Source organism: Halichoeres trimaculatus, unplaced genomic scaffold (genome assembly GCF_033239565.1).
Source record: "Halichoeres trimaculatus isolate MK-OKI-2021-1 unplaced genomic scaffold, fHalTri1.1 fHalTri1_scaffold_3, whole genome shotgun sequence".
NCBI classification, from domain to species: Eukaryota; Metazoa; Chordata; class Actinopteri; order Labriformes; family Labridae; genus Halichoeres; species Halichoeres trimaculatus.
The window spans coordinates 7,193,976-7,209,915 of record NW_027437181.1 but is presented as its reverse complement, the minus strand read 5'-3'; the positions used below and the strand labels follow the sequence as shown (position 1 = coordinate 7,209,915).

General features: G+C 40.6%; 1 protein-coding gene across 1 annotated transcript; it reads right to left on the bottom strand.

Annotated features, from left to right (window-relative positions):
- Positions 1-6,876: 6,876 nt before the first annotated feature.
- On the bottom strand, positions 6,877-15,500 carry LOC141787801 (ZP domain-containing protein-like). Its single transcript, XM_074666473.1, has 12 exons — positions 15,378-15,500; positions 14,520-14,620; positions 11,977-12,170; positions 11,847-11,906; positions 10,846-10,987; positions 10,611-10,754; positions 8,876-8,934; positions 8,374-8,558; positions 7,868-8,274; positions 7,598-7,697; positions 7,119-7,305; positions 6,877-7,013 (listed from the first exon to the last, which is right to left on the bottom strand). Exons 1-12 carry the CDS (start codon positions 15,498-15,500, stop codon positions 6,877-6,879), a joined length of 1,839 nt encoding a protein of 612 aa, XP_074522574.1.
- Positions 15,501-15,940: the final 440 nt, after the last annotated feature.

The following is a 15,940-nucleotide window of genomic DNA, read 5'->3' as shown; positions in this document are numbered from 1 at the left end:
GTAACAAAAAGTGGGACGGTATGGGTTGGTTATTTGGTAACCTGTCCCAGGGTTAGTCAATGGACACTGACCTAAGATCCCTAGGGATGGAGGAATAAAAACACTGTGACTGCTCAACGAATTAGAGCTGTCCAGATTGCAGGCCCCGCCTCTCAAAGTCCCTGGACCTCTAGAAAGTACTGCCCCCCAGGTAAGGCTGTTTTTAGGGCTAAATTCAGATCTTAGTCCTGTGGTCGAAACGCAGCTTCTGACATTTTAAAGTGTCAGGACCTAATGAATGAATGACAGAATGACTCTGATCTGGAGTCTCTCTTTGCCACACTGTCAGTACATCTACTCTGATCAGTCTGACACACAGAACCCATCGTCAACCTTAACCAGCAGTTCTCAGCGTACATGAACCAGTGTCAATTCACACACTCACACATTTAAGTGAAAAGAGAGGCCAAACCTTTGATAAACCTAATTTAAAATAGTCTCAAACTAAATCCGCAATTGAAAATCTTTTTCGTGCAAGCACTCACAAGGATTTTTCTTTATCTATAAGTTTAACCACAGTATCTCTGAAATATAAAATTTTCACAACTGAAGGTCGTTTGTATGAATCTTTGTGAAGAGTAGACACAATTGGAACAGCTCCATCTAAAAATCCTGCAGAGCGAGCCAGGAAAGGTTTCGTTTTGGCAGCAGCAGAGATGACAGATTGTGCACAAATTCCAGGGCTTTACTCTGAACAGGTTCACTGAACTTCTCGCTACAGGTGAGGTTTCTTCGATACGATAAGTGCACTGACAAAGAGAAACTAAAAGCTTTTCCATGCATGGTGCCATCCAACAATGCAGATTACTTCAATATCTTTCTGAGGTGCAGCTGACAGCAAACAAGGGTGTGGAAGGTTGTTCTGGCAAGAATCCATCAAAGCATGCCATCATTGGTAAATGAATTAGGTTAACAGGTGTTGAATAAATATATCAACATTTTTATTCAGTGTGTTAAGTAAGTGAGTGTATAGATTGGCAATCATTCATTGAAAAGATAAATAAACAGAAATGTAAGAGTTTATCATTTTAAAAGAGTGGGTGAGTACACTGCTCCTTTTGACAATTTAATGCACAGTTCTTGAGCATTTTCACTTCTAAAATCACATTAGTATTTTCTAAAAATACTAATATTTCACTTCTAAATTGGAAGGCAGAGGTGGGCAGTTGATCAAAAAATCTAAGTCTTGTTTTTCTCCATTCCGGTCCTGGGGCCCCCCTGCCCTGCATGTTTTAGATATTACCCTACTCCAGCACACCTAAATTCAAATGAATGGCTCGTTATCAGGCTCCAGCAGAGCTTGATGACGAGCTGAACATTTGAATCTTGAACTTTACATTAAGCATGCAGTGTTCACAGGCTCAACTAATAAATGAATTAAAGTTTTTAATGACGTTCTGTAAACTTAAGTGTAAGATGGGAACTCTGTGTCTTGACTTGTACTAGCTCTGGCATCTGCCACTATATACAGTTTATGATTTTTTTTTTTTGCATTCTTCGAATTGTTTTTTTTGTGTTTTTAAATATATTTGTTGTTTGTGAAATGTATTAGTGCTTCAGGAATTTATTTTGCGCTTTTGAAATATTTATTCCCATTGCCCTTCAGGGCCACTATAGTTGTTTCTGCGCTCGCGGTGCACACACTACGCGCACGCCAGAAGCAGCTTCCATTCGCTTGTGGAGTGCTCTCTGCTCGAGCTGTTTAACAGTTTTGGCACTTTGGTCTGAGTCTGAGCCTCTGCTCTTTGATTGACAGCTCACTGGGAGCCCAGGGTTGCCAGATGGGGAAGTTATACATCCTACAGGGCACCAGCTTAACGACAAAATAATACTACCTTGCACACCTCTGTAAAGTTGACATATCAGCGTCATTTTGTTGTTTTATTTCCTTTTTTTATTATCACTCTTCCATTTATTGCTCCCTTTTTTTATTTGTGTATGTTTTTAATTATTTTTCATTTCTTTTCTTCCTGTCTTATTGGGTGATCTAAAACAGTGATATTTTTGAGGGGAGGATATTATAAAAACATTTAGGCTTCTTTCCTGTCCTGCTCAACTGTTAACCTCCCAACTTTGTACAACTTCTTTTTTGTCACTGGCCATATTAATTAAAAGATGAAAATAAAAAGTAAATACAAACATACGTTAACTCTTTTGCTGGCTATATCCATATGTAGCTGTAGGTATCAGATGAATAAAAGAAACAAAAATACATAAACAAATGAATAAATTATTAAATCAATAATACTCTGACTCTCCTCCTTGGTATCCTGTATGTGAAACTTCCCTACCTGGCAACTCCGGGCTCCCTGAGAGCTGTCAATGAGTTGTTACCCCGAGCGAGCAGAGAGCCCTTCTCAAGCGTGTGGAAGCTGCTTCTCGCGCACGCGTAGTATGTGCACTGCGAGGGCAGAAACAACCCTCGAGCAAGCAAAGCTTCTTCTCCGCGAGCGAGAGCTGAACCTCTTGAGCTCGCGGGATTCAAATCTGCGCGCGGTAGTCAAATACCGCGCGTGTGTAATCATGTACACCGCTCGTGAGACGTTATTTTGTGCGTGATGGTACTGCCCCTATTTGGCTCCATACAGCCACTGTCTATCAACGTTTTTTCAAATGGGATCACCATGTGGCCGTAGAGAAAGTGATACACAGCAGACGTCGGATTTTTAAAGGTAAGGTCACCAGGAATTTTCGTGACTTGTTAGTATACTGCACTGCGTGTCTACGTGGGTGAGACTCGAGGGCTGCGCGCCTGTCTTGACCTGTTAGCAAAAGCTAATCTCTGGGTTATTTGACACATACCTGTTAGCAGAAAGCTAACTCACGTCGCTCTTCCTCCCGTGCTGCTCCCCAAGGGCCCAAAGCTGGTGAAAGTCGAGCCAAGCTTCATCCTCGTTTAGTAATAAGATTTATCCGTTTGGCGTTTCGTTTCAGTAGGGTTGTGTTTTTCTTCCTCCGTGCTACGTCCGCTGATGTAGCTGCTCGGGATAGCTTCATCCACTCGCTAATCAACTCGCAAAGTCACTTGCCACTGAGCGTCCTGTGATTGGCTGATGTAATCACGATTACTCTCCGCTGAGAAACTCACTGATAAAAACAAAACATCAACACACAGGCAGAGAGGAGAGGGTTCCAGCCCAGGAGTGACGATTGAGCAGGATAATTCCTGTAAAAGTTGACATTTTATTTTTTTAAGAAAATTCTGCAGATTCTACTTTTTAATATACATTTTCCTGGACATAAACAGACTTTGTCATATAAGACATAATGAGCAAACAGTATAATGTATGAAGTAATTTTCTATTCAGAATAAGTTTAACTTGACATATTACACCGAAAGATTTACATAGTTTTGTTTTGATGTTTTCTTTATGAAGTTTTTAATTTATGATCTATAGACCATAAACTCAGTTTATGATCAATATGGCATAGACTGCTGTTTACTGCACCGATACACCGATACACTTACACCTATGGGTTTTTTACCATGTGACCTAAACCAAAATAGACACGCACACACACACACATACAAACATACACACACACATATATATATATATATATATATATATATATATATATACATATATATATATATATATATATATATATAAGGCTTTGGTCTGACAAAGAATAGCTACATCTGGTGGTCAACTCAAGCTACTGCAACTCTTTAAGAGCAGGACTGATGGACTGTCTGTTTCAAACCATGGCAACAGTTAAAGGTATTATATCCGTTATTTTACACCTAAATGGGCTAAAAATCCGTCACAACCCATGGAAATTTTATTCTGAGTTAAGTATCAACACATAGAATTAAAATTATGTGGCCGGCAGGTTTGTTTACATGAAATGTGTCTGACTCAATCCGGTCCGGATTGGGGAGGCAACCTTCTTTTCTGGCAACACACCTAGCTGCGCCCCCAGTGGTAAAAATACGCAGGTAAACATTGCACAGAAACGGCTGAGAACAGCAGTAATGGCAGACTCCAGTCTGAAACAACTGACCGAAGGCTTGCCATGGACTTCCCCTCCATCTAAATAGTCTCGACGTTTGTCGAGCATCAGACACAGCAAGAGGAAAAACTAGAGTAAATATTGGACTAGCTTTTCCTCGGTGGCGAGCCCTACGCGACGCTAAGAAGGTCTCGCATGACCCTGAACTGGCTTTGCTTCTCCTGGATGCGTAAGTAAATCTTTTCATTCATTGTCTGCATTGTCTCAGTGTTTGTCCATTGTTAATTTGTTAATACAACGCTATTTTTATGGTGGGACGTTTTAGCCGAATGTGATAGAGCTGCTGAGAAATTTTAGGTTGAAACGAATGGAAGCTAGGCGTGCTCATGTTAGGCTACAAAACAATGAAAGCCACTGACGGAGGTAGCTCTGCTCATAGTAGCCCGTGTCTAAAAATATGTTCTCAAATCACTCAGGTGTTGTTCAAAAGCTGGTGTTTCATGTTTCATTGATGCTTTAACACAATTGGCTAGGGTAAGAATAACTTGTAGAAATGGTTTACTGCAGCGGGATAAATACAAGCAAGTGGTGGAGTTAAAGTTGAGAGGGGGGGGGGCTTCAACATGTCGAAGGTGTGTCAAAAACTCCTCTTTGTTAATGTTTTCAAGGCTTTGCTCTCCTACGACACCTAGTCAGATAGTATTCCTTTAAAGTTTAGAAAAGACTGTCTGGTTGTCTTGATCTTCTGATGTTTTGTTTATTTGAACTTATTGATGATTATGTCATTATTACTCATTTAAATGAATTTTGCTTATTGTTGGAAGACACTTAGACACTGCACCAGATGTATTAAAGATGGACAAAAATCAAATGTAAACAAGACCAGAGATCCTTCCTGCTACATCCTTGAAACTAAACATAGTGTTGAACACAGAAACATGTTTTTGCTGGGTGTTTTAGTCCAGTATTCCTAAAGAAATCCTTTCAAGAAAATGATTTATCAGTCATTCAGAGAATTGTATGATCCATCAGGAATGCAAATGAAATGTTTTAAATCATGGAAACAGTGAAGCACAAAGTGAGGCAATGATGACATTTGAAGCTAAGTAAGTTGGTCACGTGATGATAGTGCTGTGGTACAAGCTACAAGACTGTGTTCCCAATCACTCTGCTTCAGGAAGAAGCATGCACACTCCGAAGTCTGTATTATTTGCCCATTACTAGTAAATGTCAAAGTTAAGGAACATTTCAGTATAAAAACATAACATTTTGGATCAGAAGAATTGTGGGTGCGAGTTAGAAAAGAAGGAACATAATTTCACATGAGAAAATCTTTATTGTTTCATGAAGTGATTTTAACATTACTTTCCTCAACCAGGCTACACCAGAAGCAAAATCATGTGTGTAAAATGGAAAAAGGACAAAACTTAGAAACCCTCCCATGCTCTCATCTAGGCTTATCAAAGTCCCAAATATGAAAATAAATTTCTAGTGGAGCGAAATTGTGAATGTTGACGTGTACATTGTGCACTTTGACAGTCAGGTTAAGAATCAAACTGTGTATCCATGTGTCATTTAAGAAGCAGATCTTTCTGTTTTGTATCTACAATAGCTTGTAACATTGGAACAACATTATTTGGTCATAGGCAACATTTCAAAGAAGATACACAAAGTCCCACAATTTGACAGAGTCTAAAGCATATAAAGCTACGTAATATCCCATAGCAGTATTAATAACAGCTGATTAATCTCCCAGCAGCTGCAGTGCTAGATAATCATCGTTCTTTCAGTGCTGTGTGTATTTTAAACCATTCTACTGATTTCAAGAACCCTTTTACAGCCTACATTTGAAAAAGTAAAGTGAGCACATTGTGGCAACAGAAGCAGCATTTTGCCTTATTCACTTGGACAAGTTAACAAGCTTTAAACTTTGACTCAAAACTATTTCAAGTCAACCAAAATATCTGTTTGTTGTGTTCTTGGATGTCTGAATCAAAACTATGCTACCGACTCTGGTTGGACAGGATAACAACTTTTTCAGAGCTTAAGCCGAACTTGTTGGTAAAACGTGAAAAGAGTTCATGTGAAAGCACTCAGGTGTTTTTATTCCTTTGTCAAAAAAAACATTATTTTTTTAATAGAAAAATTAAATAATAGATATTGATAATTCAATAATAAAAATTAGACAGGCGCACTTAGCTAACAGTAATCAGTTAGCGGTTGTAAAGCACTTCACACTGGAGTACTGGCAACATTTACATCAACTTTGGGGTTTTGAGCGCTGCTAATGGTGAGGTAAGTTCTTTGGAGCTCAGTAAGAGAGGTAAGTAATTAATAAATTAAAATTTGACCATCTGAATCAGATTTAATGCTCTTTGTAAAATTTGATCATCAAACAGATAGCAAGCTCGAAACTGAAAACACCACATCATTACTACCCTGACATGTTGAGTGCATTTTTCTGGCCTAGTTATGATTAACAAGGTGTCAGCCTCAGTGGTCTTACATGTTTGTCAATTTCTTATTTTTAGACACAAGTTTATGTCTTAAAATGTGACAAATTGTACATTTTTACACATAATATAGTCAGTAGCATCAAGTGGCTTGCTGGCTTAATCTCTCTGAACATCCGTCCACTGAGCCGTGAGTCTCTTAACATTCATCCAAGATGGGTGAAAACTGTGATTTTTGGAGGTTAACCTCATTGCTGTACTTAGGTTGCCAAAATGTATACACAGTCCAAACTTTTTAAAAAACTTTTTTTGTTTAGATGTGAACTTCATAAAGTACATGACACCCAATATCCCTGATATGCAGATAAAAACCCAATAACTGAATAAATCCTGATCAATATGGATGTCTTCTTCTTGTGTCACCGTCTTAGCTTTCAGTTGTAGGCAGAGGCTGGTATCTGACCTTGGACATTTTGGATTTGTACAGGACCACTCCACTGATCATGCCAACAGCTGCAAGAAGACATCCAGCCACGAAGACCATGTTCAGATTCAGGTTCATCGCTGCAGAGGAGGAAATACACAGCTTGAGTTAGACCTTATCCAAAGTCAAATTCAGTCCCTAACAATTCAGGTGTGCTGTAAAGACAGAAGCTGAAGTTTTCTCACCTGGACTGTCTGCACGCTCTGCTGATCTGGCCAAGCGCAGAGGACCTTGGGAAACCAGGTGAGTCAAGCTCTGGGTGACAACTTCTCTCTTTCGCCTGCGCCAACTGTTAGGGTTCATGCATCCTTTTGCACACCTGGTGTCGGGGTCCCCTGCCTTGCACATCAAGACTGAGCAGCTGATGTACACCTGAATACAACAACAGGACATGCTGTCACTAAGTGAGCAGATACACCTCTGTACTCACCTAATGAAACACTCAAAAAGAGTTCAGCATAAAAATGTGTTGTTTGTGTTAATATGAAACCTGCTAACAGTTTCGTAATATTCTGCATGATTTTGAGTTTGGCAAGTGTTTACCTGGGCATCAAATACACTGAAATGCATTGAAATACCACTAAATGAAACCAAATGAGAACACCAGCGACAAGATTGAGACTTTTCCGGGTTATTTTCTCTCTTTGATCCACATTTCATTCACCTGGTCATGCAAGCCAATGAACTTGAAGGCTTCCATGCTGAACCTGAACTGCCTCTTATTAGCCACTGGGTGAATTCGAACAGTCTGATCCACTGTGCACCTAGACAGAGAAAAAATATTGACTTAGTACTTCTGTAGCTCAAAACAGAAGCAAAAAAAATGGTAAAGCCCGATATTGTGAGACTGTGTTTTGTGTAAACTTGTGTAGATGCTTTTACAAGAACAAAACTGAGAAATCATAGCTTTAGAGATCCTGCATGTTCTACTCACCCGTTCTCGATTATGCTGTAGACCGGCTTGTAGTTTGGATTATCGTACGGTGCAGCTCTGCAGGACTCCACAAACAGCTCGGTGTTGCTGACTGAAGTTGTGGCCTCGATCTGCATGTAGATGCGGTCCCCCAAGTCATACTCCAGAGGGTAGGAGTTGGGATCAATCACAGTTCTGAACTGCAAATCGGGATAAAACTCGAACTGGTACGTGAACTCGCCCATGCCTTTATCCCATACGGTGACGCTCTTCCTGTGCGCCAGGAAGCTCTGAGTCACGTTTCCACGTTTGGGGTACTTACAGAAGAACTTAACCTCCAGCAGGGGTTTTCTAGTGACTATGTCTTTGAGGTTATCAAACGTGGTGATTTCATTCATGAACTTCAGGTAGTCGTCATTTTCTTTATCCTGAAGAACAAAATGTGACACATTCAGTCCTCACTCTGCTGTAAAAGAGGAACAGCTATGATTAAAAAAAAGGTAAAAACAACTTTTTGTTACCTCAACCCGGGTGCCGCACATATTCAGGGGGGTGATGGCGATGAAGTGAGTCTTGTTGGTGTGAGTCTTCAGGCTGCAGGCGACATTGGACGGGTCACTGAGCCGCAGATGATCCACCCGGGCTTCAGGGCATGAAGCTTTTTCAATCTCTACTCTCATAAAGGACTCTGTGCAGATCACGTTGGTGTTGACTGAAACAGAGGACAACAAATGTTGGTGGTTTTTTTTGCAGTCAGACCAGACCTCGAGATTGATCTCCAACAGACATGCATGCTCTTACTACGGGTAGTTTAACATATTTTCTAAATCAAGCATCCTGTAAATGGCCCGAATCATTAGAAAGGGAAGTAACAAAGAAAGAAGAGGAAGTTAGTATGGAGAACTAAACTTGTTTAATGGAGCTTTGTTCTAGTGTTTTCCAATTTTTTATTAGCTGTGCATTGATTTTAACTGGGCTATGTTTTCACTCTTTTGAACGATAGACTCCAAAACAAAAGCTTTGACTTACTTAGTCTCCTCTCGACGTCCACAACAACACACCTCATGTCTCCCTGGTAGATGTTATACCTGAAAAAAATTCAAAGGACACTAATGTATTACTTCAAGCTCCTTCACTGCACTTGGCATAAGGAGTGCAGTGCAAGTGTCATTGTTACACCTGACGCAGTCATTATTTCCCCACACAGCATCCATGTTGACTCTACATTGTCACCCAGATCTGGGTTTGGTCAAATTGGAGCAAATATTGTAGGTGTGCATGTACACCAATCAATCTTAGACTTACAGTTAAAAGGAAAACCAAACTGTATCTCTTCCTCATGGCACCTGTGATATATTAGGCAAAAAGTGAACATTGTGTCCTCACAGTTTATGTGGGAGCACCAAGAAAAAGTGGGCAAGCGTGAGTTTGACAAAGGCCATATTGTAATGGCTAGAGAACTGAAACTGCAGCTTTTGTACACCCGTCATGGAAAGGGTACTCCCTTATGGCTGTGGTCCTTTTCAGCAGGAGGATGCCCCCTGCCACAAAGCACATGCGTTTCAGGACTACACTGTGCACAATTATTAGGCAAGTTGCATTTTTGAGGACTAATTTTATAATGGAGCAACAACAGAGCTCTTGATCAATCCAAAATATTGATAATCCTCAAACCTGAATATTTAAGGAAGTCAACGTGAGGTTTTGGCTTTTGTTGAGAATATCTGTGTGTGCACAATTATTAGGCAACTATTATGCCACGGCCACACCTGACGTGAAGTGGCAAAAATGCGCTTTGAGATTACAAAGTCAGTGCAAAGACGTGTTTGGACGCAGATCCTCCCTGGACAGTTGGACACGTTTGACGCGGCAATTATTGAGCGCCCAACGCGTTTGAGGCATTTAAAATATTAAACTTTTGACGCAAATTTGCGTGAGGCTGTGCCACGGCAGTCAGTCGGCATTGGCATCCCCCCCTGCTTCATTGATTTCTCCTAAAAAAGGAGGAGAAGTTGATTTGTGTGGTGTGACATCACCCCGAGTTATACTATACAACGTGTGTGCTCTTCAGAGACCGGAAAAAAAGGAGCAGGCTTGGGTGAAAGTCGCTGAGGAGACAGATTTTGAAGGTAAATTCTGTAAATATTCGCCGGGTCGTCACTGAGTTTGACTGTGTTTTCCTCAGTGGAGTTTTGTTGGAAAAGATGGAAGAGCCTGCGATGTACTGGACGAACCTTATGCCCTCCTTGCAATTTCATTCATTCATTCATTCATTCATTTTCTGAACCGCTTATCCTGTTCAGGGTCGCGGGTGGCAGGAGCCTATCCCAGCTGTCATTGGGCGAGAGGCGTGGTACACCCTAGACTGGTCGCCAATCAGTCACAGAGCTGACACACTCACACACACACTCACACCTACGGACAATTTAGAGTGACCAATTTACCTGATGAGCATGTTTTTATACCGTGGGAAGAAGCCAGAGTACCCAGAAAGAACCCACACACACACTGGGAGAACATGCAGACTCCACACAGAAAGGCCCACTGGCCAAGCTGGGAATCAAACCGGTGACCTTGCTGCGAGGCTGCAGCACTTACTGTAAAAACCGAAATATCTTGTTCCCATTTTGGTGGCAGATACCACAACATTAGTGGGTTGGTCTTATTTTTGTCTCTCTTGTCTTTTGGTATTGCAGACTTCTTTAAATTGTGGATTTAACTTTGCATGGTAAAGCTGTAGTGAAAGACTTCACCAAAGACTCACCCTCTCTTTGCTTCCACGGCATAGCAGATCACGTAGTGGTTTCCAAAGTCGTCTTGTTTCGGTGTCCACGTAATGAGGAACTCGTCTCTGGAAATCTTCTTCTTTTCTGTGTTTTGAGGCCCGGTCAAGATGATGTTATCAATTCTAGATGAAAACAAAGAGTCCATCCATGTTATTACTTAATGTAAAAGTGACAATGTTTGCTGCCACATTGATCGGATTGGTTCTCACTTACATTGAAAACGCTGTCTTTGCTTTGACTCTGATCTCCACTTCTTTGCCCACCTCTGCATGGATGTGCACTCCGTTCAGAGGTGTTGGGGCTACATACTCTGGCAGGTAGTGCCCAGGCTGACACGAGGGAATAGGTTTGTCCACTGGAGTTACAGGAAAAAAAAGTATTTTTATCTGGTCAAACTTACATACCCATAGAAAAAACTATCCAATAACAAACAGTTGGTAATTGTAGAGCAAAAAGCTAAACAAGTGCAATTTAATCTTGTAAACACCATTCATACACTACTGACTAGTTTCAAAGCAGCTAGATGCAATTGATCTTTCCAATTATCTACATCTTACTTTTAACTTGGCAGGGTTAAATAAATCAATCTGATTTGGCGGGACAACAAGATAGCACACATCACACCAGATCAGTCCCTGAAAAGGAGGCCAAGGAGGCTGTCGCATTTTTTGGTTACTGTCTGATTGCAACAGTTCCCTTAGTGTCAACTAGGGGTAGGCTGCAGGAATACCTTAAACCACATACCCACCAGGCCAAAAATGCACATTTTTACTGCAAAATTGTGACGTAGTGAATGCACAACTTAAAAAGTTTAACCTTAGAAAAGTTTTTAAGGATTAAAAAAAAATTGATCTCTATTAACCATTCAAGCCAGTCTGCTTTGGAATTCTCTGGTGACACATGATGTAAAGAACAGACCCTGTTTTTTTTTCTCCTTGTCTCATTTAACACAGGAATAACAATCAGCAAGTGAGACAGGCCGTTTTTTTAATGAGTGGCAAAAATCTTGCCCTTTGCTTGATTGTCTTTGGGTACTCACATTCAATTAAGCAGGCAATTAGGCATTTTTTTTATTTTAATTTGAATGAAATCCTTTAAGGTTGAGAGATACCCATTGCCTTAAAAATAAGATGTAACAGCGGGGTTTTTGTATCCAATAAGATAAACTTGAGGCTAAGTCTTGAAGAAGCACAGAAAAGATAATCCTGATTTACCAAGCAAGGAGAACTGAACTGGAAGTTTGCTGAAAGGTGAGGTTGGTGTTGTTGCTGGAGCTGGTAAATGCAACAAATCCCCACTCCATATGATGTGATGAATTCCAGACTGTAAGGCTTGAGGTATTGCTGCTGCAGTTGTAGGTGCTGCTGTAGTTGTAGGTGTTGCTGTTGTTGTAGGTGTTGCTGTAGTTGTAGGTGTTGCTGTAGTTGTAGGTGCTGCTGTAGTTGTAGGTGTTGCTGTTGTTGTAGGTGTTGCTGTAGTTGTAGGTGTTGCTGTTGTTGTAGGTGTTGCTGTAGTTGTAGGTGTTGCTGTTGTTGTTGCTGTTGTTGTAGGTGTTGCTGTTGTTGTAGGTGTTTCTGTTGTTGGTGGTGTTGCTGTTGTTGTTGGTGTTGCTGTTGTTGTAGGTGTTTCTGTTGTTGTTGGTGTTGCTGTTGTTGTAGGTGTTGCTGTTGTTGTAGGTGTTGCTGTTGTTGTTGGTGTTGCTGTTGTTGTTGGTGTTGCTGTTGTTGTAGGTGTTTCTGTTGTTGTTGGTGTTGCTGTTGTTGTAGGTGTTGCTGTTGTTGTAGGTGTTGCTGTTGTTGTTGCTGTTGCTGTTGTTGTAGGTGTTGCTGTTGTTGTAGGTGTTTCTGTTGTTGTTGGTGTTGCTGTTGTTGTAGGTGTTGCTGTTGTTGTAGGTGTTGCTGTGGTTGTTGGTGTTGCTGTAGTTGTAGGTGCTGCTGTAGTTTTAGGTGTTTCTGTTGTTGTTGGTGTTGCTGTTGTTGTAGGTGTTGCTGTTGTTGTAGGTGTTGCTGTGGTTGTAGGTGTTGCTGTTGTTGTAGGTGTTGCTGTTGTTGTAGGTGTTGCTGTTGTTGTAGGTGTTTCTGTTGTTGGTGTTGCTGTTGTTGTAGGTGTTGCTGTTGTTGTAGGTGTTGCTGTGGTTGTTGGTGTTGCTGTAGTTGTAGGTGTTGCTGTAGTTTTAGGTGTTGCTGTCGAGGTTGTAGTCCAGTGCCACCACCAAGACCAGGGGTATATAGTTGTTGGATAGGCTGTTGTAGGTGTTGCTGTTGTTGTAGGTGTTGCTGTAGTTGTTTGATAGGCTGTTGTAGGTGTTGCTGTTGTTGTAGGTGTTGCTGTTGTAGTAGGGAATGTTTGATACATCCACGCTGCTCTCTTCTGTCTCCTTGAGCTTGGGGCTCTGACAGAGCGAGACCCGTCTGAGTAGGTCAGAGTGACGGACCTTTGTGGGAAGTCCTCCACCACCATCTCAATCCCATAAATTTGGTCTGCACTATCGGCCCTGTTGTATTGCAAGACGCAGGTTTCCTACCAATATGAGAATTCAGGTTTAAATGGGCGCCCTGTTTACAGTATGGTATCAAGTATCGTGAAACTCTGTGTTGAACTAACCTGGTTTAAGTGAAAGCCTGAAGGTTGGTCACATCTGCTGCACTCTACATACTTGATATTTCCATATCGGCATCGAACTTTGTCACCATCAGGATCAAAATTTACCAGCTTGTAGGTCCGTGGACAGTTCTCAGGTACTCTTTAGTAGACACAGTAAAAGAATATCAACAGTTTAGCAACAAACATTATATACAGAAAGCTGAATGTGGCAAAAAGAAGTGAAAGAAAACCTGAGCGGTGAGGGAGAAGGTTAAGTTGACTATAAATGGATAACTGATTTCAGATTTGTCTGGCCAAAAAAAAAAGAAGAACAATTTACAAACAATTTAAGAGCATTATCATTTCCTAGCAAACATATTTTTTTAATCTTTCATTTTATGACATAGTAAAAGTTGTTGGACTATTTGAGTCTAGTGGTAACAGACTTGCATGAATACTTACCTGTGAAACACCACTAGGGGGCGCACATGGTCCTTCACAACAGTGTTTCCAGAAAAATAGTTTAAACATTGAATGGATTGATACTTGCAATTATTCTAAAGATGTGGTCATTATTCCTGAAGAACATATCTGTCTTCTAGCTTGTGAGGGAAGGGTGGACAGGTTGGGAACTACTTCACAAAGTGTTCAGACAGTTCAGCTCAAGCAGCTATGTTTAGTGTTGAAGACTGACGCCAATGTGAACAAGCAAAAGAGCTGCAGTTCCTGTGAGGACCACTTGATGCTGTTTGTGGAAGCCAAGATAACCCAATAAAGTCCAATTTTTTAACTGTGCAGCTTTACAGAATTGAGCATGTCGAATGGTTTGGAGTCTGTGGCTCATTTCCTATAGATTATCCTTTTGTAGAGTTTTAGAATGATGTGGGGTTTGCCAGGAAGCTGTCAACCTGCTTCAGCCCCACTTCTTTGCCAGTATCTAGGTGAACTCAAAGTTAGCTAAAGTCAGCATTTTTAAAAGGTCTCTTCCATTATTTTACTGAGCTTCAGAACCCTTATTTAGAAACCTGCATGTAATGTCACTGAGACTATGTCCACGTTTTATGAAGGCAATGGTTCAATCCTTACCACTTCATGCCAAAACCAGAGACTTACCGAATGAAAGGAATAATTCCAAAGTCTGGGGATCTGTTTGGTTCTTTGGTGTCCGATCTTATCCCCAAATCAACAAAAGTCGAAAGGCTCCAATATACAAGATCATTACGTGTATTGATCCAGCAACAGCTTCTTGACCTGGATTGTGAGAGGGAAAAAAGAAATAACCTCAAAATGTAAGAAACGTTCACTTGATGTCATCAGGGTCACACTGGATATGATCATTTGCAAATGGAGGTTTGATAAAGAACAGGTTACTTGGATCAGGAACAATAGTCTCACAGATAACAACCTTTACGTAACACAAAAGGTAACATAATTGAAAGTCAATTGTAAATCCTATCCTATTAATGGGAATCACTGAACATCAGGAAAAATCAAAAAGCTCACCTCATTTCAAAAGGTTTGTCACTTGATATGTATCTCGTTTGGACACTTTCAGTTTCACACCAGAGGTTTTCATATGACACAGTATTGGGGCTGCTGTCAATTATTGCGCTCTGCAAAGTTGGTTGTGCGCTGCCACAGTTTCCGCGGAAACAAGACCAGTGGAGTGAGAACGTACAGTTGTCAAAGGTGTCCTTGTGATAAAAGTCCACCTGTGGAGAAACACAGCTGTGAGGTCGGAGCTGGTTGTCCATTTTGAAGAAACCTTAGCAAAAATAAAAAGTTAAAATCTTTTTTATCAACAAATGAATGAGTGATTAATTTGTAATAAATCCTGATTAACTATGAAAAATAAAGCAAATAATGCAGATATTAAAAAAGTCAACTGTTTACATTGAAAATAAGACAAATTACAAGAAACAAAACACCCTTTAAAAGTAAAAACATCGAGAAATTAAAGTCATTGCATTTGACATAGCAAAAAGTGCAACTGAAGTGGATTAAAAGTTGGGATTTAACAGAATATCAAAAACATATTCAGATAATAAACCACTTCAGATATTTACAGGTTGTGACAGAGATCTTAGCACACTGTGATGAACAGTATATTTGTGCATCCACATTAGCTGTCATTGCTGTTAAATGATAATTGTTTGACTCACTCTATGCGTCCCATCATGGTTTCTTCCTCTGTATGTGTAGCCAGATTGTGCCCCCATGTGATGCGATGCAAATGCCTGTGAGACCAGGAGCAGCTTCAGCAGGAGCACCTGTATGAAGGCCATGATGCTCAGACTTGACTCTATCTCAGGTCTTCTGCAAGCTACATCCACTCACAGCATCTTTTATACCGTTGCAGGTTGGTCGCAGATGCTGCCGAGCAGGAAAGTATGAGTGCTATGAGTCAGAACAACAGGTCAGCTGCAGAACTGGTTTTAAGGCTTACAAAAATTTGATTAATTACCAAAGGTATTTATTAAAACATCCTGTTGAAAGAGCTTCCAGTCAGTGCTTGGCACAGTGAAGAAAAATTAACACACCCGGCAAAGATATTGTTTCCTCAATTCCTGCGCAGCAGAGTCATACAGTTTTCCCTGCAAATGACATGACAACAAAACTGTTTGCTAAATTGCTCTGATTTCAATTTGGTTTATTTGTAAGAAAGGGATCTGATGGGCCAAAGAGAAACTTATCAAAAGGTCAACAGCAGAGTATTACTGTTCGA

What these genes read in the sequence shown, in the direction of transcription:
- LOC141787801 (XM_074666473.1), bottom strand. Translation starts at nt 15,500, where the DNA reads ATGGCCTTCATACAGGTGCTCCTGCTGAAGCTGCTCCTGGTCTCACAG. An exon ending in TGAATATGTGCGGCACCCGG is followed by an intron (nt 8,275 to 8,373) that starts GTTGAGGTAACA and finishes TTTGTTCTTCAG; the next exon opens with GATAAAGAAAATGACGACTA. An exon ending in TCATTGGCTTGCATGACCAG is followed by an intron (nt 7,306 to 7,597) that starts GTGAATGAAATG and finishes TGTTGTATTCAG; the next exon opens with GTGTACATCAGCTGCTCAGT.